The 25660-nt window shown below is 39.6% G+C and overlaps 1 protein-coding gene across 4 annotated transcripts; it reads right to left on the bottom strand.

Moving 5' to 3' along the window:
- Positions 1-770: 770 nt before the first annotated feature.
- tcf3a (transcription factor 3a) lies at positions 771-25660 on the bottom strand. 4 transcript variants are annotated; one of them, XM_085377666.1, is made up of 21 exons: positions 25350-25660; positions 21850-21949; positions 21372-21444; positions 14780-14853; positions 14184-14259; positions 13493-13533; positions 13237-13372; positions 12809-12858; positions 11370-11469; positions 10840-10976; positions 10567-10717; positions 10379-10437; positions 10174-10252; positions 7417-7493; positions 7141-7311; positions 6894-7005; positions 6621-6750; positions 6337-6405; positions 4587-4822; positions 4012-4158; positions 771-3201 (listed from the first exon to the last, which is right to left on the bottom strand). In XM_085377666.1, the coding sequence occupies exons 2-20, from the start codon at positions 21901-21903 to the stop codon at positions 4019-4021; spliced, it is 1965 nt and encodes a 654-aa protein (XP_085233792.1). In that variant the 5' UTR covers positions 21904-21949; positions 25350-25660; the 3' UTR covers positions 771-3201; positions 4012-4018. The 4 variants fall into 4 exon arrangements, with proteins under 4 accessions (XP_085233792.1, XP_085233790.1, XP_085233789.1 ...); XM_085377664.1 differs by lacking the exon at positions 4587-4822 and having other exon boundaries at positions 6167-6405; XM_085377663.1 differs by lacking the exon at positions 6337-6405 and having other exon boundaries at positions 4587-4828.

The raw sequence follows: 25660 nt of genomic DNA, 5'->3' as shown, positions 1-25660 counted from the left end.
TACAAAAGCAATGGCCAAGTCAGTCACTTGACCTCAACCCAACAGTGCATCCGTTTCAGTTACTGAGGACTAAACAGAAGTCAGAGTCCAACAAACAAGTACTAACAGTGTCTGGAGGAATGGAGGAAACAGCATTTGGTGAAGCCTATTTGTACTCGACTTCAGGCAGATATTCACTAACTCCAAGCATTAAAAACCTGACAACTTACATTACGAGTTTTGTGTTGTCCAGTTAATATGGAGGCTCTTAAAATTGGGCACTCCAACTCCTAAACAATTAATGCAAATGTTTTATTAAAGCCCTTCAGCCCAGCTGAAAATCAGGACTTGAGCTATCATTGCATTTAAAATTAAATATTATATTAAATATTTTGGTGCACAGAAGCAAAACTGCAAAAAATTTTCTTTATCCAACAAATTCTGGACCCAACTGTACACATACACGCCTGCACTGCAGAGACATTAAGAATGAAGGTTCGTGTGGACGTCTCAGGCAGTCACAGATTCAGGATTTGTAATGACAGAAAATGTGCTGATTTTAAAACTGTGTGAGCAGATAACCTGAATGTTAAAGTGCAGAAATGATAGCTGACATAACAGATTTTTATAAAGATGTATAAAAATGCAGCAGATAATTTTTTTTTACATCTTTAAACATGGCTGGAAAACATTTGAGTAGATCAAACAGATCCTGATTCACCCAGGTAATGCAGTATATTCAAAAACCAAGACACTAAAAAGGGGAAGGTTTTGTTAATAAAAATGGCACATTTATTGCTACATTACTGTTATATACACAACAGTTCTCAATATCTACTTTATATATAAAAAATAGGAAACTGGAGGCACTTTGAGGACATAGCCTACATAGATGTTGTCCTCAAACATGAGTGAAGACAGATCTATAGCAGGTCAGCTGTTGTGGTGGGCAGAAAGGGTCAGGTGCATGTGTTTGATACAGATTTACTGCATCTTTCATGTAAAGAAATCAAAGTGTTCAGTAGCAATAAACCACATCACAAACACACACACACACACACACGTTATTGTGGAGGGAAAAAGACCAGAGTGAGTGGCAAAGAAAATGATATTTGGGGGCTTCTCCACAGGCCAACTTTGTGAAATAATGACAAATACTGTTACAAATCAGTATCAGCTTGCAATGATAAAGCTGATAAGGACATATCATACAGCTGTACATATGTATCAATGCACATGCCAGTTCAGAACAAAATCATAAGTAAAATTCTGAACACAAAAGACAAGAAGTACAGTTTTCAGCATCAAAGTTGTAGACCACATAAGTCATCTTACATCTCATGAGACATACACACACACACACACAGAAGCTGGTCACAGAGAGTGACTCTTCATTTAGGTGTTTGAGACACTGACCGGTTTTGCTGAAGTGCATATGCTTTTATACATCTCTATTATTTAAGGGGGGGAAAAAGGTATAACCTACAAATCCTTAAATGCAACATTATCCACCGTGTAGCAGAGACATATTCAGGCACTGGTGAGAAACCAATATCAAAACTCCCATGGTAAGGAAAATGACCAGGGCCACCCTTTTTTATTTTTTTATGCTTCATATTAATATGAAACAGCAAATTTTGTTGCAGATTGTGCAGACCTCCGCTTCTGCACCTTCCTCAGAAACTAATCAACAGGCTCATCAAAGAGTCTGACATCAGGGGAAGCAGAAGAAGGGGGTAAGCTAAAGAAAAAACCCATTAAATTTCATTTTAAGAGAAACTGTCAAACAGCAGAACAATCAAACTACAAACGGCCTGACAGGTTTTTGTGTTCAAAGAGTTAAAAAAAATAAATAAATAAAAAATTAGAGTCACAACATGTGATGTTGCAGCCATTTCTAATATTTTTTTTACCCCCCACATCTGGCACTAAAGCAAACACCTCACTTTGTTCCTGGAATCTAAACGGGGGTCATCTTACACTCAAAACAATTTAAACAAACAAAAACATTTTAAATGATACAAACAAAACTCTTACAACTATCATACAGAGTAAAAAAACAACAATGACAAATCAGTTCTACAAAAGGAAGATCCTTATAACAGGCTCTGCAATTGTTCAGAAGGAGAGGGGGAAAAAACAAAACACCAAACACCGAGCAACCAAAACAAGTCAGTCAGTGGCAATAAATTCTCCAAAAGGTGGCAGTAACACTCATGATCCCTTTAAATACTCAGTTATTTCTGTCTTCTAGCAAAATGTAATATACCACAACACAAACTGTTCTGAGACTTGTGTTAAGTAAGGTTTACGTGCTGTAACAGCATCTTTATATACGATTGGATGCTGGCAGGCTGATGCGGCTGAAACTGAGAAGGATGCTCAAGTCCTCACGGGCGGACAGGGGTTGGCGTGTCGGTGTGCATGTTTGATTCAACAGCACTGTGGGTTCTGCACAGTCATGTGTTTGTCTCTTCTCGTCTTTCCATTCCACTTGCATGGCAGTGACAGTAACAGATGTGTAGGACTTTCAGGTCGGCTCCACACTTAAAGAGCAAACATGAACCCAGTGCGAGTGTGCGACGCCTTCTCAGCCGCTTTAATAAATGTAGGAAATACAGCCCGGATTACCAGCATGGCAAAAAGAGCAGTCAGCTTCCACTGGCAGGTGTAAGCTGCCTCTTCAATTCAGTTAAGAGAATATTTATTATTTTCATCAACACTATGCATAAAGCCCACTTCTGGTGTAATTAAACAGATAAATCCACCCTTTTTTCTTGTGAAGAATGTAAGACCTCCTTTTTTCTGATGGGAATGGCGATAATGATCCATCAATACAAATCCTAACTTTGCTCTCATGAGCAATTGATCCAAACGCTTCATTTGATCCAAACAAGTTTTGCTCCCAAAGCATAAAGAAATTTTTTAAATGTCTTACAAAACTACGATGATCATAAGAATGTCCTTATGTCCAGTTTCCACTCTCTTTAAACCAGTGCCCTCAGTTCAACGCGTTTCTGTGTGGAGATCAATAAATCTTTCTTCTTCGCTTTTTGTATCAGTGTGCTTGTTATTCTTGGATTCATCGTCAGGAATGTGGCCACCTGCTTCGTCAGTAATGAGGTGTGTGCGTGTGTTTTCCAACAGTCGATTAACACGCTGAGATCCATGACTATGAAATATTAAGGCTTCTTGTTCTTAGGGCTGTACAATCGACAGGAACTAGAAGGAAAAAGAAGAAAAAAAAATTGCTTCTTCTACAAATTGAAATAAGCACCGAAAACAAACAACACATAAGACGGAAGAACAAGATGTTCTCACTGTAGGTCAGGGGTGTCAAACATAAGGTTTGGGGGACAAAATGAGCCTGGTAAAGACTCCAAACTGGCCCACTGGATGGCTTTGGATATTTATAAAGAAAGCCATAGATGTTTGGACTTAAAAATGTATTTTTACAAGTTTTACATCTTTTCCTGTGGATAAATACCTCCACCATGGCCATTCATACCATATCAAAGTAATTAAGTAACAGATACACAACTAAATAACAAAGAAGTTCCTTTTTTCCCCAATTCTGTGAATTTACAAAGATTCTGCTTTATATGTCTTGATGCATTCTCAATCATCCAGGAAAGTAAATCTCCAAAAGTTGAATCTGTTCATCTGGACGTAGCGTTTTCTTCTTCAGTCTCCTGAAGAAGTCACTTGGATGAGCGACCAAACGTTTCTCCCACAAAACGCTACGTCCAGATGAACAGATTCAACTTTTGGAGATTCTGTATTATAATTATAGGACACGTTAAGCAAGTGAGCCACACATTTCTACACATGTCCCTCTTATAATTTATGCCCAAACAGTCATGCTGACAGATTATTCTTATGTTAAGACATCTCAGGGATTGAATGTGTAGTTAAACTTCTTTCCACTAACAGAAAGTGGAGTTTTGTCGGTCCAGTCCACATCAAATAAGTCAGCTGTATGTGGGCCACAGTGTAAAATGAGTTTGACATCCACGTAGTCTGCAAACTCACCTAAGAGTTACATATGGCTCACAGAGTTGTGTCCATCTCCTCCTACAGCTGGGTGACCCCCACTAAGCTGCATCTGGGGGTCCACACAGGACACTTTCTCCTCCTCCCTCCTCTTGAGGCAGGCAGCCTTTGGGTTCAAATTACGCTCTTGAACAAAAATTTAAAAAAGATGTATTCATTAAAAACACACAAAACTGGACTTGTTAAGCTTAGAGAAATCCTTACAGATCATACACAGCAGAGTTATGAACATACAAATGGTTTATTACAGAAGAGGGATATAAAAGAGAAAAGCAAGACGTGAGAATGGAAAGTATGGCAGTAGCTGCAGGTGTCTGGCAGAAAAGCAGGGATTTACTTCCTCAGATGCTCTCCCTTTCTCCCCCCCCACTTTAAAACAAAAACAAAAAACAACACGCATGCGATAAAGGCAAAGAGAAAACTGCAATTTACACTTTCAGCAGGAACAGAAGAGAATGTCTTTTGGGTGACTACCTAGCGACTGATGTCCAGCTATGTTTGAGAGATGGCTGGCTGCCTGTTGGAATCAGATTGTTCTGAATTGGCTGACCTACCTCGCACCTGCTTCTCCAGACCCAGTATGACCTGGACAGCCTGTTGCAGGATGACCAACTTGGTCTGGGCCTTGTCGCTCTGCAGGTGGACCTGACACATCCTGCCCAGCTCTCTGAAGGCTTCGTTTATGTCACGAACACGCACTCTCTCCCTAGCGTTGTTAGCAAGGCGGCGCTCACGCTCCCTCTGCTCCTTCTCCTCAGCAGTCAGGTTCTCATCGGTCACCGAGACAAGGCTGCAGCTGGGAGGACAGGTGGGGGGTTGGAAGGGCTGGTTAACAAACCCAAATCACAACCCTCACTGAACCTAGGCAAGGTGGTCTCACTAAAATTCCAGTTAGACTGCTTTTAAAAAAAATTTAAGCTAATGTCCTGTTACCAGGAAAAAATTGACCTTCGCACTGACTGCAAACTCCCACAAAGAGACCAATTAAACGTCCAATGAAGATCTCAGCGGAGCTGTACTGCAGGAGTGTGTGCGCATGGGCACATAAATCTGCTTGAGTTAAAATCACTTAAGTTTTTAGGTTGAAGACTCAACACTCAGGGGCTTCAAGCCCGAACTGGATCAAAATGCTACAGCTGACCAGCATCATTAGTTTTTAGGGTGTTTTTAGGGTACCTAATCACCAAAAAAAAGCTTTCGGTCATTTGGGTCCAGGGTGGAAGTTGAGGGGATTATTGTGACTGTCCAGCAGAATGAGAGAAGTTATGGCAAGTGAGACAGAAAAGGAGAGAGAGGAAGCAACACCCTGTGCCGAAATGCATTACGCAGAAAGACACAGAAGAAACACACAATGAGATACACTGAAGGTGTCATGTTAAATACATCAGCAGCTGGAGATGTATTTATCGGAATGAGAGGAAGAATAGGTCGCGGTTGGCATCTGTAAAGAAAATAAAAGGGGATGGGAGAATGACTGGCGAAACGATTCCTTTTTATTTTAAACAGTAAAGCAAAGCTAGAGACTCAAATGCTTGAAAGAGCAACACACGCACAAAAACAGTGCTACAAAGGCGGGTTAATACACAGCACAGAGCCCTGCTTGCATGCTATAAAGGACACTGTGTGAGATTAAAGACATTAAAATGCTGAAATAACTTAATAGGTGAATAAAAGCATAATGAGACAATAGCAAAAAAACAAAAACAAAAAAAGAGCAGACAAAAGTTGTTAATGTTGTCCAAAAATGAAGCAGACAGACATGTAAGCACTTTCGCTGAAACAAGCAACTAGCTTTGAGGCTTTGCAGAACACACAGCAGTCCTGTGTGTATTACAGGAAAATTAAACTTTTACGATTTATTGGAGAATGGGCTTGTCTTAAAAACAACCAGACAGCTTGACTTACTACTCACATGTCCTTTCTTATTGGCTATTTTAGGAAATGGTGCATAAAGACTAACGTTTAAAACCAGTCGGTATGTTTAAGACTGTGGATGGAGTAACAACCATCCCAACAAGATGGCTTTAATATTAGAATAGTAGGACATGAAGCTGGAAAGTGAAGCCATATGGATGTTTTATTTTGTAAAGATGCCCTTCCCCTCCACTTCCTTCCTCCTTGGACACCCACTGACCTCGAACTTGCTGCTCCAGGTTGAGTATAATGTTAACAGCCTGTTGCAGTATGATCAGTTTGGTTTGTGGTTTCTCATTGTTCAGATGGAGCTGACACATGCGGCCCAGCTCCTTAAAAGCCTCGTTGATGTCCCGCACACGTAGCCGTTCGCGGGCGTTGTTTGCCAACCTCCGCACTTTCTCCCGCTCAGCCTTAATCTCCACTGGTAGATCTTCATCGTCATCCTCCTCATCCAGACTAGTGAGGAGTCATGGTAGAGGAGGAGGTAGGAAACAACAGTATGGGTACAGTTCACTTGTTGTACATCTGATATAAGACACCATCGCTAAAGCTAAAAAGCTTTACCAGTAAGTAACAACTAGACTGAGTCCCTGTCAAATTTACAATACAGACTAAGATTTAACAAACAGGATTACATGCATTAATAAAATAAGGTTTAAGACTCTGTGCACCTTGTTCGAGAGCGGTTCTTCATTTCTTTTTTCTCATCTTCCGACTTGTCTGTCATGGAGCAGTTCTCATCGTCGTCCTTCAGCTCTTGTTTGATACCAGCAGTGGGGCGATTTATGTTACCAGGTAGCCCTACACACAGTCCAGAAACAAAGGTTACTAAGGAACAATATTTTTATAAAACAATGAAAGAAACAATACACAGTCAAAAAGAGGTGTAGTATTAGAAGACATGCTGTACAAAACAGGAAGACACCATGAAAAGAAAGTCGCACCTGTAAAGCCTTCATGCTGAGAGAGTGGTGGCACAGATGCAGAGCCATGGTGCCCATGCAAAAGTCCCCCACTAGATGGCAGACTAGCAGAGTCCTCGTGGTGACCAGACACCTTGAAACAGAAATTAATCTTAATACTGGCATAACAGTAGCAAAAATGGGCATACCACTTTCGCTATGTACTTTGGAATTAAACTAAAATATTAAATTTCTTCAGCTTTTCTTTCACACTATTCATGAATCTCACCATTCCCTGCAGGCGACTGGGAAGTCCAGCTGCACTGCCAGCGGTAACCAACAAGCCTGGCGGTAACCCTAAGCCCAACTGCAGCAGGCCATGAATTTCAGCAAGCCCTGGCCCGCTGGCGTGACGCTGAAGAACATTGATGGCTTCATCCAGGTGGTCCCCCATTTTACTCTGCAACAGAGAAAGAAGAACAGTGGAATGATGAGGCAAGACGAGGCATAAAGGGTTGTACAACTCTAATCTCTAATAAAAATCAAGAGTGAAAAACCTACTCACCATAGACTGAATTCCCCCATCAAAGTTAGGTGAAGGTGTGGCCTGACCAGAAGATCGAGTCCACTGGGATGCAGAGCCTGAGAAACAAAGATCACAAGTTTATTCAGAAAAAAAAGCCCTACAATTTGTAGTTGTCAGCGGGAAGTTTTCTCTCTTATTATTGATGCACCTGGGGTACTTTAAAGTGAGTAACGAGTAACAGCCTCCATACAATGTTTAGCTACATGTTATGCTTGTCTTGCATAAAGGCCTATTAGGTTTACCTTTAGAGATATTCATATGTAGAGAAAACATTTTGCATCACTGTGCAAACAGTCGTGTCGTCATGCTAAAGTTTTATCCTGTCTTAGATGGTTATGTTCTCTTTTCTGTTAACATTAGGAAATATGTTCGTATACTCCTGAAAACAGGACAAAAAAAAAAAGAAAAGAGAAAAAAGCAGTGACGCATTGAACACATTCCTTGTAGCTTTGGCCTTTCAGTCGAAGGTTAACGCTGATCTTTCCCGAGTTCAATGCGCAACAACGTTGAACGAGAGTAAAAAAAAAAAAAAATACCACCTTCAACTACAAGAACAGGAAGTCCTGATACGCCCCTACACAGCCCCGATTTCAACACCACTGAGCCAGTATGCGACTGAAGACGCAGCTTAAATCTGCAGTATAACTGTGGCAAGTTCGCAAGATGCTTCAACAACCTAGATGCAAAGCATCATATACAAAGAGATTTTTGCACAATACATACGTTTGATTTTGTTTAGCACGTGTTTAGTGACTCAAAGCTAAATTATCAAAGTCAACTTGTTTAGCATCTTCTTTACCTTCTCCAACTGTGTTTATCATCACGGTGAATGTCGTTAATCAGGCTTTTAAATATTCTAGTATTTGTTCTCCACAACGAGCCTTGACGCAGACATGCAGAAAGGAACAGACCCATAGGTCCAAAATTGAAGTTCTGTTAACGTCACTTTCATGTGACAGTGGCCAAGTGGAAATAACATGCATACTTAAGATTGCATTTCATATGTTAGGTTGTGTGCCACTTAAACTACTTTTGTTGTTAGATTTTTCATTTTTGCCCACTAAAGTTGTTTTGGGTTATTCCCAAGAGGAAATTTTTTACTTGTCTAATGTAAATGCAATTGTAACTCATTTGATGTTTACATTTTATTGCATTATACTCACATCTATACTGTAGAACCAATTTGCAAGTTACATAGTTTAATTTGACAACTAGTCCCAAAAAGCACTATTAGCTAAAACATTGATCCATAACATGAACTGCTACCCACTAGGAATGCAAAAGCCACCATCCCCACCTTTTTCCGCCTCCATAACGTCAGACTGCTGAACAAACAACAAGCACGATCTGAACTCACTGTTCAAACAGTTGTTAATTTTAACAACATGGCTCATGTGTAATATCGTCTCTTAAGTGTAATGGCCATTAACAGATCGCAGTTCACCATGGTTATTATTAGTCATTTAAGTGCAATGTATGTTTAAATGGCCAAAATTCAAAAAGAAATGCAGACATTTCTAGTGAATAAGGTAACACAGACTCACTGCCTTCACTGTAAGTGGACCAATCATGTTCATTGTCATGTGTGGCCAACCATCAACTGCTGAGAAACTGAGAAAAACCGGGCTGTAATTTTCTGAAACTCAACACGTGAAACTGCTGTAATGTGAAAGAGACATCAAGTAAATGTGAAGATATAGATACAATAGATATGGAATGATATTGAGTATAAACTTATTAAAATTTTCAAAGAAATTTCTCTGTCCAATATAATCTAATACGCATCACTTTTATTACTTTGTTTCTTAATTCAACAGAAGTGTTGATGAATTAGGTGGTGATGAGCTCATGCATGGACTGAACGCATATACAAATAAGGAAGCGACCCACCCTCTTTTTATTTTTACGGTATTTTCCCTTCCTCTCTCATAAGCTATATTTGGCTGGTGTATGTGTGTGAGAAAGATCAAGTGAAGGTTAAGCTGTGAATGGGGTAGTTATATCACCCCAGTTACAGTACGTCTAGAGAAAATATCCCTGTTTGTGGCAGAAACACCTGCATTTACAGCAAGGGTTTAATAAAATATGAAAAAAGTAGTGTTAAGTGCTTGGTGAATAACTGAACCATTCCTTACTACCAACGTGCAGCCAAATCTGATGACCTAAATGTCAAGATAATCTTGGATGCCAAACTTATCTCAGTTCTATGTTTGTACAGTGCCAATGCAAGAAAAAGGCCTTCATGAACTCAATGACACATGGCAAAAGTTCATGAACTAAGATTACTCCCATCTATGTTTCTAACTTGAACTGGTAATCAACAGTACTCCACATTAAAAAAGTCCAGCAGGTCACAAGATATATCCAAGGTAGCTTTTTAGTTTTCCATGTAATGTAAGAAATGAGAAGTATTGGAATCTATTGATGGCACTGAAACAGTTCATGGCTTAACTTAACATAAGAAAGTTAACATCCCTTTTTACACAAAATTAAAGGCTTGAACAACATGCATTACTTCCATGTTAACCCAACAGATGGAGCTGCACTGTCACTTTAAACTGTTCATGCATCGCCATAGTGAAAACAACAGGTTTTTCAAAGTATGTATCATGGCCTTGCGGAGTAGCACAGGAAAGAACAAATACATGGTTTGAACAAACAAAGCTACAAAACAGCCAGCTGAGGCCCAGCTGACCTTGAGGCCTCAGGATTAAAGGACTACAGTCACTGACTTACCTGATAAAGCCTGAGGAGAGCCAGAGGGGGTTGAAGGGGACGGAGGGAAAGCGTTGCTGTTTGGGTCTGAAGGATAGATCTGGACACAGAATTTTGTTTTTTTTTTAATTTAATGAAATGCAATATAACAATTTATATGTATTATGAAACAGAGCAATCATGTTTAATATTTAAAACTATGTGATTATAATATATTGTTACTTACAGATGCCAAAGCTTTTCCAATCTCATCACCTGAACTTCCGGGTATCGCACCCCGATTTGCTAAATGGAGGGGGGGGGGGGGGGCGGAGTAATAATCATCAATTAGGATAGCAGATAATTTAAATTAGGACAACACCAGCATTTTTCAAAAATAAAATAAAATAAAGGAGCACACATTAAAGGATTTACCCATAATGGTTTCGCTGCCAGTGATGGGGGGGGTGTGGCTGGGGACTCCAAAGCTGCTGGAGCCAGAGTGGAAGCCAGAAGGATGAGCCCCGCTCACTTCACTGGCATGCAGGGGGTAATTTTGAGGAGAGAGGGGCAGTGGCTGCCGTTTCTTGAAAGCAAACACACAAAACCATTTAAAAAGAAAAGCAGACAGAAGCTCCTAATGATGCATTTGTCTTAATGGGTGTTGTTGACCTCATCAACAAACCTAAGTGTGACTGCAGAGCTTACCAGTCTGTCTTGGGGGTTGATGGCAGTAAAGGGACCATGCTGGCTCAGATGGGGGGAGTTGCCCAGCATGGCAGAATAACCAGGCTGAACCATCGACCCGGCAGAGCCCCATGGGTCGGAGGGCGGGTGGAGGCCTTCTGTCAGGGGACATCCAGCAGAGTGGGGGGGGGGGGGGAGCAAGAAGGCCGAGAGAAAACCAGCCACAAGAGATAAAAGGACAATGAAGGCTACATATGAGACATGTCACATTACTGTGATCACTTCATTCAACCGTGATGCACCATTCAACACCCCGGCACCACAGCGTGTTTACTGGCATACAGTGACAGCATCTACAGACAACTAATTTCTGCTGTAAAAGCTATGAAGGAAAATAAAGGATATTTGTTTTCTACATAGGTGAGCGATTCACCTCTCAGTTCACAAAAACCTTATGAAAGTGTTTAAGTCAGGCTGAACTTTTCAACTCAACACAAAGAAAAAAAAAGGGGGGGGGGGGGGGGATTTCAAAACATGTTGTTTCAACTGACCTTGCATGAAGAATGGTGGTGGGTAGACGTTTCCTGTCTTGGAGCCTGTGTAGCAAGCATTGTCTCTGTTAAAATCCTCCCCTGAGGCTGATGTATAAACCTACCAAAAAAAACAAAAACAAAACAAAAACAGCTCAGTCCTTGAATGCTCAGTGTGATAAAGCTAAGTAACTGCTAAATTATATGATGACTTGTTGCAAGCATGGCATGCAGTAACTTAATTTACATTTGTCTTAAAACACTTAAAACACACAAGTGGGTTTGCTCAAACTTCATCTGGAAAATTCTCTGAACATAATTCTGTAGATAAGCAAAACTATGTTCTTAAAAATAACTGCTTCTGGGGTATTTGAAACATCAAAACTAAAATAACATATGCAGTAGGTACCTGATTACAGCCCTTAAAAGTATGGGTTCAATCCAAGGTTAGAATCTATTATTTTCTATCTGGTTTTACTACTTAAATTGAATAAACAGAGGATTACAACATTTTTACAGGCATGAGCACAGAGCGGTAGTGTGTACTGAATGAATCATGCCAGCACTTTTATGGGCCCTGTCCACCATTTTTACATATTAACCTGTTAAACAGAAACATGCTGAGAATAGTTTACAGACAGGATGGGACGATGTGACCATATAATGGAAGCTTTAGCTGGATTTGGTACGTTTATGATGGCACCTAAACTTTCTCAATCAAGGCCATTCTTTGTAAATTCAAGTATCAAACTGTGTCTGAAAGTCTCAAATCCAAATGGACTGAAGTTTTCTTCTATAATTTGATTACACAGAGAAAAGGGAGAGAAAAAAGTGGGGAGAGGAGAAGAGGGAACGGAGAGATGCACTCCTAATTACTGAACCATCTGCCGTATCCTGGATGGCGGCCAACTTCTCTGGCAGCTGGGATAGAGGGAAGGGGGAGGGAGGGAGAAAGAAAGGGGAGGGCTGTTGTTTGCGGGTGATGGCGGTGGAGGGGGAAGGAGAGAGAGAGCTGGCGTGGGGTGGGGTGGAGGGTAGAGAAAATGAGGAAATAGGGTGCCCAGAGAGGGAGAGTGGGAGGGAAAAAAATGAGGAGTAAGAAGCATCAAACCCCAGTATGAATTCTCTTCTGTGATCTAACGAGTATACTTGGCAGCGGGAAAGAAATGTGGTCATAAAGTAAAGGGCCTACAAATACAACACACTATAAATACATACTGCAAATGAGGGACTGGGTGAATGAGTGGCTTTTTCCCGATTCCTTTTTTACTTGGTGGTGCAGATGCGCAGCTGTAAGAGCTGGAAGTCCTGTACTGCAGCTTTTACACTGCTCTGCAAGCCAAGGAGCGGCTTCAGATGCCAAATGGAATGTGAAAAAGGGCGTAAAGCATTAAAACCTGGGCTCGCATGGAGTGAATGCAAGATACAGTATGGGGCTGAAGTATGGATGAAGTACTCACAGAGGAGGGCAGGCCAGGGGGCACCTTCCTGATCTTTTTTGCCTGCGATTCTGTGGGGAGGCAGACAGGAGGGGAAATCATATCAGCCAGCTTACACAAAAAGACCTTATTGTACCAGTAACTATACAATCAAAGATTCTTCCTGCCGAATTGATCCATCAATCTGCATTTGTTACTGCTCATTAATGTCTAATCTAAAGATAATGAAGGTGATGTTATTGACCAATTTTCTTCCCTGGGAGCTCAGGATTTTCATTTTCTCTCACTAAGAAGAAGTGAGATTTTTCAGACACTTTTTAAAAACCTCAACAGGAGAAGTGATTGTACACACAACCTTAAAATAGATCAGAACAAGACGATAAATGTGACAGAAGATTCGGTTTCTAAGTGTTCAACACCCTGCCTGAAATAATAATTTGCACCCTTACCTATGGGGTCCTGTGAGGGTCTCCTGCGAGGGTTGCTCCCTGTATAGGAGGGATAAAACTGAGAGTTTGGCTTTGTGCCAGATGGAGAGAGGGCATCAGGACTGGGTATGGGTATCTCACTGGTCATGAAGCCCGGCTACAGAGTGCAAAATATGAGACGTAAATTAAAAAGAAAGTAAGAAAACTGACCAAGAGTCAAAATTTGTGAAAAGAAGCTTCAGCGAATGGGGATGAAGCACCATTCAAATTTATTTACCTGCATTCCAAGTGACGAGTATGGTCCTTGTTCTGCCTTCCCTGTTGAGGGGAAATTACATGAAATCAGGTTAAGGTTCTAAAAATGTAGAGGGTATTTTTATGTTAAATTACAAACTGTCTATCCCCTTTTCTCTATTTGGGTACCTCCCATTATGTGAGTATATATGAAGACTTGCGGTATTTATGGCCGCGGACAGCAAAAAGTTAATAGACAAATTGGCCCATTATAAATGCTTCTGGGGCAATTGTGCTCACAAACACCCCCCTCCTTTGCCAGTTAACAGAGGGGAGCTATAGGCCAATGTAATCCCAAGGGACAGCCTTGTTTGTGCATGGGTGCCCTTTACACTCCGCACCCCTCCCACACTGAACACACAAACTGCACACAAACAAACCCTTCCTCCACATCCTCCCCACTACCCTACTCACACTTCATCCATTAAAAACCTTTTGCCTTAAACTGATATGTTAGTGTCCAACCTAAGAATAGCTGCTCTGTCCCCCAAACAACTCCTCGTTCTGATTCAGTCACACTACCCATTCATATAGACTTGTGTTTTTCAGTCAGTGTTCTTCCATAATTAAGTACGATTATAATCTTCATCAACATTTGCCTCACACTTCCCCGACTCTCTTTGGTTTGTAAAATGGACAATGTGCCTTATTCAGTTTAGTTAACAAGTCCTTACCAACGATCCCTGATTCAAATATGGGAGCAGAAGCCATGGCCTCTTGTTCACTGTAAAGGCCTTCTTCTCCATAACCCTGAGGGAAAGAAAACAAAAGGTATTAGGAATAGAAACACAAATAAATAAAGACCAAAGCTACCATGTAAGAAAATAAACTCCTGCAGATAAAAGTAGAGTATTCTGCGAAAGTATTTCAAGCTCCCAGCTCATGGGCCTAAGAAAGACCCCTTGCTGGGCCTAAAGATTTGAGAATTTTTGTTTATTTTTTCAATCTCAGATAAAAGCTGATGCAGCTTATGAGTCTACTGCTACCCTCAAGCTTAACAACTTCAATGCTAGAAACCCTGAATACAGTTCTACAGCACTGTAGAGCACTCCAGTACTGTTGTACTGACCTTTTATAAGGTGTGAAAAAAAGTCATAAAAAGCTTCAGAATTAATATGCAACACCATGCTGGACTTTACAGATCAGTTCTGACATCGTTTAAATTAAATTAATTTAGGCTGTTCACATTATTGAGAATGGCAGGAACCTGGGCTGTAACATTAAGGGTTTATTTTTTTTTCTTAATGCAATAAGTGAAAATGAGCCATACCCTTCCCTGGTTGAAAGATGGACTGTTTTGTTCCCCTGTTCCCCAGGGACTGGACCCATTCCTCTCATCTATACCTGCAAGACAAAGCACTGGGTTAGCCATTAGCCACTAAATTCTTGTCACAGGTTTACAGTGTCACTTTGCAAAGAAATGTCTAACTTGGCGAACTTGCTTTGATACAAGTTTTTCAGGCAGCTCGAAGTAACCTCCACCGAGGAGCTTCACTTCGCAGCTCACACAGAGACAGCATAGTGACAGTGCTGTCACATAGCGTGGATATGAGCTGTAGGAAGTTTGAATAATTAACACCCAGTGTGAGGCTCCCAGAATCATCCTCAACATTCTTCATTCTCCCACTCCACTCTTTTACATTTTCCATGGCAACAGTCATTCATAGCTCATCTATTCTCACACACTTGGCCTACACCTTCGTCTTAACACAGACTCAAGGTCTCAATCTCGCACAAATTGCACAAGTCATCCCTGGCCGGAGCGCCTCAGCGTTCAAAGAGGTGAATGTGTTTGAAAGGGGTGATTTTAAGGATTGGTGAAGCAGAAATTCCTGCCTGTCCCCTTGCTCTCAATCTCCTCTCGTACCGCAACACGGCATCTCTGGGGGGGAAGCTGAAGCTTAATTGCGTACTGATTTGCATAATTGTGCATATTAATGAAGCACAGGTCTATGAATATTCATATTTTTGTTTTGTTGTCTAATTAAAAAGTGGAGGGGGGGAGAGGGGGGCTAGAATCATGACAGGATCAGCAGTACGGCAGAGTGATGGGTCCACTTTGCCGAGAGCTGCTAGATTGCTGTGACAACTGTGATCTATATAAACAGCAGCAGCAGAATAGGAGATGAAGGAGAAAATGTCTTGTCCCCTCTCTATGGCTGGCTGTCACTCTTCATGTCAATCAAAGATGATAAAGAAAATGTGTAAAAGAATTACTATTGCTGTAAATCATCAGTGCCCACAATAGAGAGAAGAAAAGGCTTCAATTCAGTGTTTTCTATTTTACACTGTTATGGATAACAAGTGCATTTCTGAAAATATTTTTAAAAAAATGAAATAAATACACCAACTATTTAAAGAATCAAATTTCCACTTCACGGATTTAGCATATTAGAATGAAATGTGGGTTTACAGAGCAGTGGAGTATTTCAGCTGCTTTATTTGACCGATCGACATGAATACTGCACATTCAGAATCACGCACCATAACACAACTATCTCGCTAATTAGCAGGACATTAATATGTGGCACCTTCTCTTCTTCGACAGGAATAGAAATAGCAACGTAGAAGATAGAGAAACCTGATTTGTAATGGTAAATCTACAATCTTTTTTTTTTTTTTTTTTTTTAAATCGATGGTATTATTTACCAAGTGGTCTGTTTTTCCACACCGCCGCATTGCTTTAACAAAAAACAAAAAAACAAAACTACTTTAATGTGTTGTCCATGCTTTCCTACTCTTACTAATTTAGGCAAAAGAGTGATTGATAGTGACACAATTTAAATAAAATTCACTGGACCCACTGTGTAACTCAGAGGTTCAGCTTATTTTGTTAACCCAAAAACTGCTTGGCAGACAAAGAACAGCTGCGAACTGATTTTGAAAACAGATTTCCTGGACTGTGAATATACTCAGCCACTTATTCAGCTATTTGTGCAAGTTGACATTTTACATTTGCTTTGTCAAATTGTATTTCATCAACTATATATAACTGTGTTTTAATTAAGCTACATGGTTATAAGTTGTGTTTAACTTTTAGCTGCTGTAATGAACTCTCTCATATCGTTATGTTCTTTTTAATTTGTTTACACTTTCATCAAACTTTGATATCCAATTTAACTCGATGTATATTTCATGTTTTTGTTATTGTTAAGGCTCTAATCAACCCCACCGCGTTGTGACGGGTGAGGTTAATTAGTGCTGTGCTTTTGAAAGTATTCATTTACACTGTCACTGCTGCCATGTTTGTCCATAAATGCTGCAACTAAACAGGAGGCAACGCTCATTTCACACTCTCTCTATGTAACGTACATACTAATATTTCTACACATCTCTGCAGCAAAAACAAAACAAAACCCCACAAACATTTAGGATCATGTGACCATATGTTCAACAAAATCCATGTGGAGAACCTGTGATTTAGACTGTGCTAGAAGACCTTCTAGCAAGAAAACTAAAACCTCTCATGGGGTCTGATTTGCAGAAACATCTAGAAATCCTGTCATTTTAGAAGACCTGTATAAGGTAGCTGTCCTTCTTCAAGGCACTTACTGGGATTAACTCATGTTGTAATTGATGGTAAAAGCAAATTTAACAGCAAGAGTCAAAAGTAAAAAAAAAAAAAAAAATCAATGAAAAAAATCAATTAATAAATTAAAACTTATATAAATGCACCTTTTTTATTAGAAAAGAAAAGAAGAAGAAGAAATGTTACCTTTTCAAAACAGCTTGATTTTTGTTCTTGCTACGCTGCTGCTTCCCAATGGTTTTCTCCAACCTCAGCATATTATGCAAAACACACACCTGTCCTGATTTTTGCCACTATATAGTAAGTAAAAGGTTTGTGACCTGATATTTACAGGGCATTACATAATTTAATTATGTAAGTTAATATAACTTACTAAAAACCAGAATCAGTCCCCCAATTAAACATTTTAGAAAAGTTATTTAAAAAGTAATCAAATCTGTTGCACTGCTTTGATGAAGTAATTAAAATAGTGACATTACTTATTAGATCGTTATAACAGAACCTACCCTTTCTGAACTACTACCATTTCAAAAGAATCTTACTATCAATGCAATAAAAATGAATGAAATTAATCTGATTCAGAAAAACTGTGATGTCTGGTCATTTTCTCAAAAGTATATCATCTTGTTTTCATGCAGGATTCTTGTGTCATTTCATATGGACAGATAAATATGTGTACTTACTCTATATTTAAAGGAATTCAACAGTCATAACCCTGTTTAAATCTGTCAAAACCACAGAATGTGACCCTCTCTCTGACAAAAGCACATACTGGATGTATTTCTATTCTCCTCCTCACTACCTCCAACAGGGCCTTCATGTTTCTGACAAATCATTTTTTTGTAATGTGTTACTCATCTACATCCTCCTTTTCGGAAATTATGCTCATCCAGCTCTATAGGAAAATTTAGAGTGCTTTAACAGATAAAAATGATCAAACTGCCAACACTGCAAGAAACCTCATCATACATAAACATCCACAGGATTTTGAGCAATTGTGTGGCTACGAATTAAATAAAAAAAAAAAAAGGACAAAATTATATAGCTCTCTACAGACCACATTTCCGCTAACGCCATTTGAAGTGCTACACTCGTGAGAAAATAATGAGTAGCGCGCTATTCAGACAAATTACCACAACTGGAAAGAGAAAACGAAGAGAAGGGTGAGTAACATCAGACAAAGTCTCTGGAGAACCCCAATGCACTTCTCCTTCCAGCATGCAACGCCCCTTTAAGCATGGCTAGTCTATAATTACACAGGAAGAAAGACACTGGAAACAGACAGCCAGCCTGAGTCATAGGCTTCATGAGCAAAACCCAGGCACATACATTGACCAAACTTGCAGACATGTCTTCGTTTTTACAGGAACACTGCCCCAGGCACCTATAACTGAGTGCGCCATTTGTCTACACAACTTCTTCCTTCCCTCTGCAAAGTGAGTCACACAGACACAAAGCATGATGTCAGATAAATCTCAAGAGAGTGAACACTGTTAATGAAATACTGAACAATGTACAATAGCAAAGCTCTGACTGTTTTTAAGCTGTGAGTTACCGACAACCTCTCAAACACAACACAATCCACCCTATCCTACTACCATATAGTGCTTTTACATTAAAACTTTACATTAAACCAGGACCTGAAACCAGGTGATGTTTTGGGGGGTTTTTTAAACAATTTTAACAGCAATATGTGCCAGGGATTAAAATGTTAAAGATCAAATCTGCTTCCCACCCTGTGGCACCTGGAATAGCCTCCAAGTTGGTTAAGTGGGTAAGAAAATGTACTGGCAGATGGATGGATTTAACTTGTGACTTTCAGTATCTGAGAATCACGAACACGTTTGAAAAATGAAACATTTCATGCAAATTTTTTTTACCTCCTTCTCTTCTGCATTTCTCTCCAAAGTTTAAAAATATATTTTAGGATTCTCAGTTTCCAGCAACCAAAAAAATGAAAGTACACTGAGAAAAAAAACGAGTGAAAGGTAAGCTGGGTTGCAAAAGAAATCATATTTAGTTGTACTATTAGGTTTTAAACAGCACTACTACTAATGATACTGCTTATTGGCCGAGTGTTTTAACAGTACCTTTTTTGTTTTGGAGTTTTATTTTCTTATCTCAACTGTACAAATCATGGATCTTATCACTGAATCTGCTTAAGCTCTAAGTGCTCTGAAAACGAAACCGTGACTATCAGAATGACAAGTGATGACATGATTATATCAGACCGAATTCAGAAACACCCAATCAGCTGCCTGCTGTTAATCATTAAACCATGAAACCAAACACTACATGCATGGGTCACTGAGAGATGAACAAAGAGCCAGGCAGATGAAAACCATGCATTCCTCATGTGATGCATTTAGACCATGTTTCCATAGACTGTTCATGTCCCCCACTGAACGTGGTACTTGCTGAACTTGTGTGTTTGGTACCCAGTGCTGCCACTGCTCTTTGCGCAGAACAGCTTTCTTCTGAATTAGGAATAGCATATGACATGATTTCTCCAGTACAGAAAAGAAAACTGACATTTGTCAGTATTAAGGTCTTAATTGTTTAGCACTGCTGCCTGTTTACTACTAGGTTTCGGTACTCATCCCTAATCCCCAAAAGTCAGAAAACAGTACAATTTAGTACTACATTAAAAAAAAGAAAGAAAACAATGTAGGAAACAAAGCTTTCATTCTAAAAATGAAATGCAAGGATCTTTTAACACACTGAGATACACAAACAACAACAAAGAATGTGTCTCATTTCCTGATTAGAGAAAACAATCAATCTGCGCAACAGTATTTTGGCCTGTTGCAGAAACATGGTCGGTTTAGTATAGGTCTCTGTGGCTAGGCTGATGGTGGCAGACCTCGTAACATCACTGACATGACACGACTTCAGGAAGTCATTTCCTCGTACAAAGAAGAAGAAAAAAAAATAATAAAACACACACACACACACACACACACACACACACACACACACACACACACACACACACACACACACACACACACACACCTTCTCCAGAAGTCACACTCTCTTAGACTGACAAGATTTGATCAAATTTTTAAGCTTTCAAAGGTGTACTTTTAAACTTTGGAACAATGTTTCCCTCTTTCTTCTAAATTTGATGCCACACTAAGCTAACTACCTAACATTTTCTAATTCAAAGAACAGTATAGATCATACATGATTTAACAGCAGAAAGAACATAACACTGTGCCCCAAATATACATCAGTAACCCTTTGATAGCGTCTCACAAGTTCAACCAGTGTAAGCAAAGGATATTGAGTTAACCCTGTTTGTCATGCCAAGAATCACTATGATCAACTTGAAATCTTGTCTTTAAATTGCTAAAGTTTGTCACCTTGCTGTATCTGCTTTTAAGCCAACACTGATGTGCAACCTTGTAGATACGCTGGTTTTGCTAGGCTTTTAAGAGTGAAGCAAAGCAAAAGTAAAAACAAACTAATGTCAGGGTGTAATGAAAATGAATCCAGTTATATCTCCTCTTTAGTTCTGGCCCACAAGTTAACAACTGCCTTAGCTCCATCTATGACACTGATTGTTTGCCCACTCATACTGAATGACAACTGCTGTTCCTTATCAATCAACTTGATGAAGTATAACCCAGGCAGGCCTACTGTAGGAAATACACATACAGATAAATGTTCAAAGCAATGTCATAGGCATCTCTGAGGCTCTTTTTTTACACTGCAAGCAACACATGCGCCTTAATGTTGACTGCAAGTGTCCGCCTGGTGGGGTTGCTGATTGGGACAGATAATAGATCTAAGTGAAAATGTGGAGAAAAAAAGTAGGGTGCAAGATTGTAGGACAAGGGAATACACTTTTTCACAGAGTAAGCACAGGAGATTAATTGGGCTGCTTCCACCACCCCCACCCTCTGCCTTTGTCCTTACGTGATTGAATGGCAACAGCTGAGAAGGTGAGGATGAGGAAGTGTAAGGAAGATGATGCTTGTTCTGCATAATGTAAAATAAGATGACAATTGTTCCTGAAGTTCTCTCAAAAAGTCTGATCGAAAAACCGTTTATAAGAAGCAAAGGTGAGAAGGAACTGTCTCCTATTCTATTTTAATTCAAAACACAGAGTGTGCGAAGGTCGGATACTGAAACTGGAAAAAGCCCCTCACTGGTTCAGATAATAACAAAAAAAACCCCAATATTTCTCACTACCTTTAGCTGAGAGAAAAGATGAGAAGGGTATCGGTTGTTCAGTATTGGCATTTATATCATTATGTCTTTAAAGGAAATTTGACCTGAAACATAAGGCTCAGAGATAAAACAAATGTCTAAAAGATTTCTTTCTTACCTGAACCTCCAAATTTAGGGCTGTTGAGAGTTGTTGGCCGGTTTTTGCCATTTGAAACTGGAAGCTCAAACATCTGAAAGAGAGGAACGACACTGTAAACAAACCACTGGATTTCAGTGTAAGACTTTCCCTCCTCATTTGTGGGAAGGATAGTTAGGGTAGTATAAATTATTACCTATCCTTTATCTTATCCTGTTTAACCAGCAGGTATGACAGGCATAAAGCAATCTCCACAATGCAGCTTTGCCTGACTAACACCACAAATTAAACAGACAACAAGAGTCTCATATAAAACCTTCTCATGTACCCGCTGCAGTCCTTCAATTCCTGCTCAAACATGAATGCCATACATACTTCAATCTACTTGACAAGTGTTCAAAATCTGTTATGAAAGTTAAAATCTGCCATCTGTGAGAATATGATGAATTGTATGAGATGCTCACTCAACAAGTTCAAGCAATCTCTGGAGAAATCTTACCGCGGTAAAATCCAGCAAGTCGCTGAGCTCCTTGTCTGTTTCCACTGCAGCCATTCTCTGCTGCTGCTCTTCACTTGGGCTTTTCAGTCTCAGCAAGCGACTACAAGCAAAGGTAAGGAGCGTGTAAGTTTATTTTGCCTCTTTGTTAGATGGTTAACTGTTCTGACAACTGGTGCCTTCTGCAATATATCTAATCCAAAAATGGAGGCGAAATGGTCAAATTATAAAAACGTTACTTATATGAATATAGTAACCAGACAAACATATTTACTGCTTATTACACTCAGCTCAGATTTCCAGGAAATTTGATCATTTAGCTCGTTCACCTGTATAAATACGGTGTCATTTTCACCGTGCCATTCATCACTCCTAATGGTAAGGATGACATGTTATTCCCCAATTAAAAAGCTGAGACATACAGACACAAAAAAAAATGTTAGGATTTTAAATAAAATGTAATCTCAATCAGCAGAAATGATGTGTGTGTGTGTGTGTGTGTGTGTGTGTGTGTGTGTGTGTGTGTGTGTGTGTGTGTGTGTGTGTAAAAATGGCTGAGGCTGATCAAAACCTCTTTTTCTCTCTCTAAAAAAATAAAGTAACATTACAAAAATTCAGATATATGGATCTGCACTACAATGTCCATATGAAATAGATTTCTCACACTGTAGTAATGCAGGCATCGTAAAAGCACTGAGGGAAGTCAATTAAACAGCATAGTGCAACGGTAGATATACATAAGCTGCAAATTCCTCTGCTCTATATTTTTACCATTCAAATGCCATAAAGCAGGCGAGATACTGACCAAGTTATGAAAATCTTAACTTGGTAGGCCACATCTAACATGAGTGACCATGGTTGGCCACAGGCCACACTGCACTTGTTGTCAGTCAGGCACTAAACTCAAACTCCTCCCTCCAACCTCAAAACCCAACATGTTTTAAGTTTTGTTTTCACTAAAATTTACAAAGTGGTAACACACTATTTTGGAGTCCTAAACAGTACCAGCCTATATCAAAGCAAATGCAGTCTGAGTGGGGAAAACACCTTGAGAAGAATCATTTCTACACACTGTGGAGAAAGTCACAAACAAAAAGAAGAAAGAAAAATAGAAGAAGAAATGCCACCTGGAGGAAATCACATCTTGATTTTGCGTCAGAGATGTCGATTAAATTCAGAGTCGACTCAGAGATCATTAGCGGTAAGCAAAAGTAAAGTATGGCTACAACAAACACAAATAACCAGCCTTTAGCAATCTTTAAAAACGATTGGCGGCAATATGACTGACATAAAGACATTTTCAAGTTTTAAAACTTGCCACTTTAAAATATTTTGTACCAACGTACCCATTTGTACCTAAAAGCAACCTGAAGATATTTTGTAAAATTAAAAGAGCAGGTAATTAATTTATTAGACCCAGCAACAGTAGAATTTTGGGTCCTTATTTGCCAACACTAATAACAGGTTATGTGAAAAGTACATACTGCAAACAGAACACTGAAATATCTGCACAGTGTAATACTGAATAAACTTCAGGAATTTTCAAATGACAACCACTGGGAGGCTGTCCTTATGTCTACAATCTACTGGGAGTGTTACATGTCAGGGTTTTTCCTGGTTTAAAATGGGCCGTGGGGGGTGACTAGGCACATAATCGCCAATGGTGTTCATCTAAAGTTGATACCACCTTACTTAACAGAAAGTGCATTTTTCTGTTGTTTTTCCTTCCCCTGGATTATAAAAAATAAACCTAATTTTTTTTAAGTTATTAAAATTAAAAATACATATCTATATTTTAATCACAGTACTGATGATTTTCCTTCAGAGAGATGCCCAGACCTCCTTGGTGTGCCTCAAAATGTTTTTCGTTTCTTTTATTTAGCAATAAACCTGTATGTTTTGGTTATTTTCATAGTGCACTGAGTGAAGACAGCAACAGGATAAGTAAATACTAAAATTAGCAACAAAAAACAACAACAACAACAACAATAAGGCTAGGGTGGGATGTACACTTGCCGGCCTTTAATATAATTTGTAATATATTTTTCATTATGATTGATCTTTTTTCAAAAAAAACCCAACAAAAACATTTCAATGCCACGACTGAAGATTGGCTTTTATTCTAAACACTATACACCAGAAAGGGGGAAAGCCAGTTAATTTTAGTTATGCATGGCAACTACAACTGCACTGCCCAACCCATTAAAATATCAGTAATTTGAATACCACTGTCATATCCATTACAGCAGACTTGGAAATACTGCGAGTTACCCTAGTACTTTGTCAACAATAGATATTAACAATAAAGCCAATAAAACCTACTTTACCCCGAAGTCAAGACGCGCACACTAAATCTAACAATGGTGAAAGGCCGGATAAATACTGACACAACAGCATTATGACTTACCAGTAGGGAGAAACTGTTGGTTCAGGAACAATGCGTTGACAGTATATAATCTAGCATTTTCTCTCAGTGAGCTGAGGTCAAAATGGGGGATAAGTGCTCAGCCCCTCCTAACAAATGGAAGTTGCATACGCTTGTCTTGAGCACCCCCACCTTTGGCCTGCCCATTTAGGTGTCAAGAAAAAAAGTTTTACGGCAGAAATAGCAATGCAAGTGGTGAAACCTGGCTTCACAAGAGAGCCATCGGCGGCTCATCGCTCGGTTAAAAATCCTGCGGGCCGTTTAAAAGGACTTAAAAACCTGTTGCCTGCCCTGACGTCGAGCAGCAGAATGAGACACTGATGCACACAAAGACTCGCCCCCCCCCCTCTTTCATAAAGTTTCAGATGAATGGTAGAAACTTAAATAAAACAATAAGTAATGTAAAAACGCTATAAAATAATATCGGGGGGTTAAAAAATAAGTGGGGAAGAGAAACTAAAGCGTTTGGCGACCTTATCGCTGCTTCTTTGCTGTGGTTAACGGTTGAGAGGCTGAAGGGGGGATGAATAATACCCAAGTAATACTTTTTTTTTTTTTTTACTGGGGTATTTTTACATACGTAATTTTGTGGTTTATAAACGTGCCCCTGGATAAATTAATAAAACTTAAAATAAATGTATAAAATTCATTTCACTAAGCGCTGGAAATGTTTAGCATTTCCCACAAGTAGAGAAAAGCAGCCAACACCGCCTGTCTGCGTTAACGCTTCACGGCGAATGTTCGCGTCCATAAACACCTCACACTACCAGTACAGACAACAAAATCCCGGAGGAGCTCACTCAGTCTGGTCATATGCTAATGTGCGTTAACGTTATAGCTCTTTGAAGTGAACAAAGAAGTCTTTTTCAGCCCACACAAGCCCCTGGCACTTACTAATAACAGTGCAAGTTCGCTCGGGCCGAAAAAAACAAGGACCCCGCTTTTCCCGGCTGTGGCACTCACAGCACAACTTCAACGATGCGCTAAAAACTTGGTTATTACTCCGCTAACAACGTGAGGAACCACTTCTGTTTGAAATGCATTTGCTTGTTATGAATGTATATTAGCACGCATTTACCTGAATTTAACAATGTGACATCCAACACAGAGAAATTAGCGGCTGGAGTACAAAAAGAGGAGGAAAAAAAAAACAAAGTTAGGGATAGGATCCTTTCCCCGTGGTCCGGACTGTGGCTTGATGAAGATGAGGAAAGAGAATATGAAGCGCTCCTCTGTCGCCTCGACTCGCTGTCTTTTTTGTCACGAAGCTGAACACAAGTGTGTCCCACGAACCATAACTCTTGTGTTACTCGGTTTCTTCAGTGTTAAAGAAACTGTAACCATTTCATTTTCCAAGTAGACATTTTAACACCCTCCACATTGTCGGTT

The sequence above is a fragment of the Diplotaxodon limnothrissa genome, linkage group LG18 (genome assembly GCF_057381915.1).
Source record: "Diplotaxodon limnothrissa isolate DT_005_m linkage group LG18, D_limnothrissa_male_GT1.1, whole genome shotgun sequence".
NCBI lineage: Eukaryota > Metazoa > Chordata > Actinopteri > Cichliformes > Cichlidae > Diplotaxodon > Diplotaxodon limnothrissa.
Note: the sequence above shows the minus strand (reverse complement) of the source record. Positions and strands in the feature narration are given on the sequence as shown.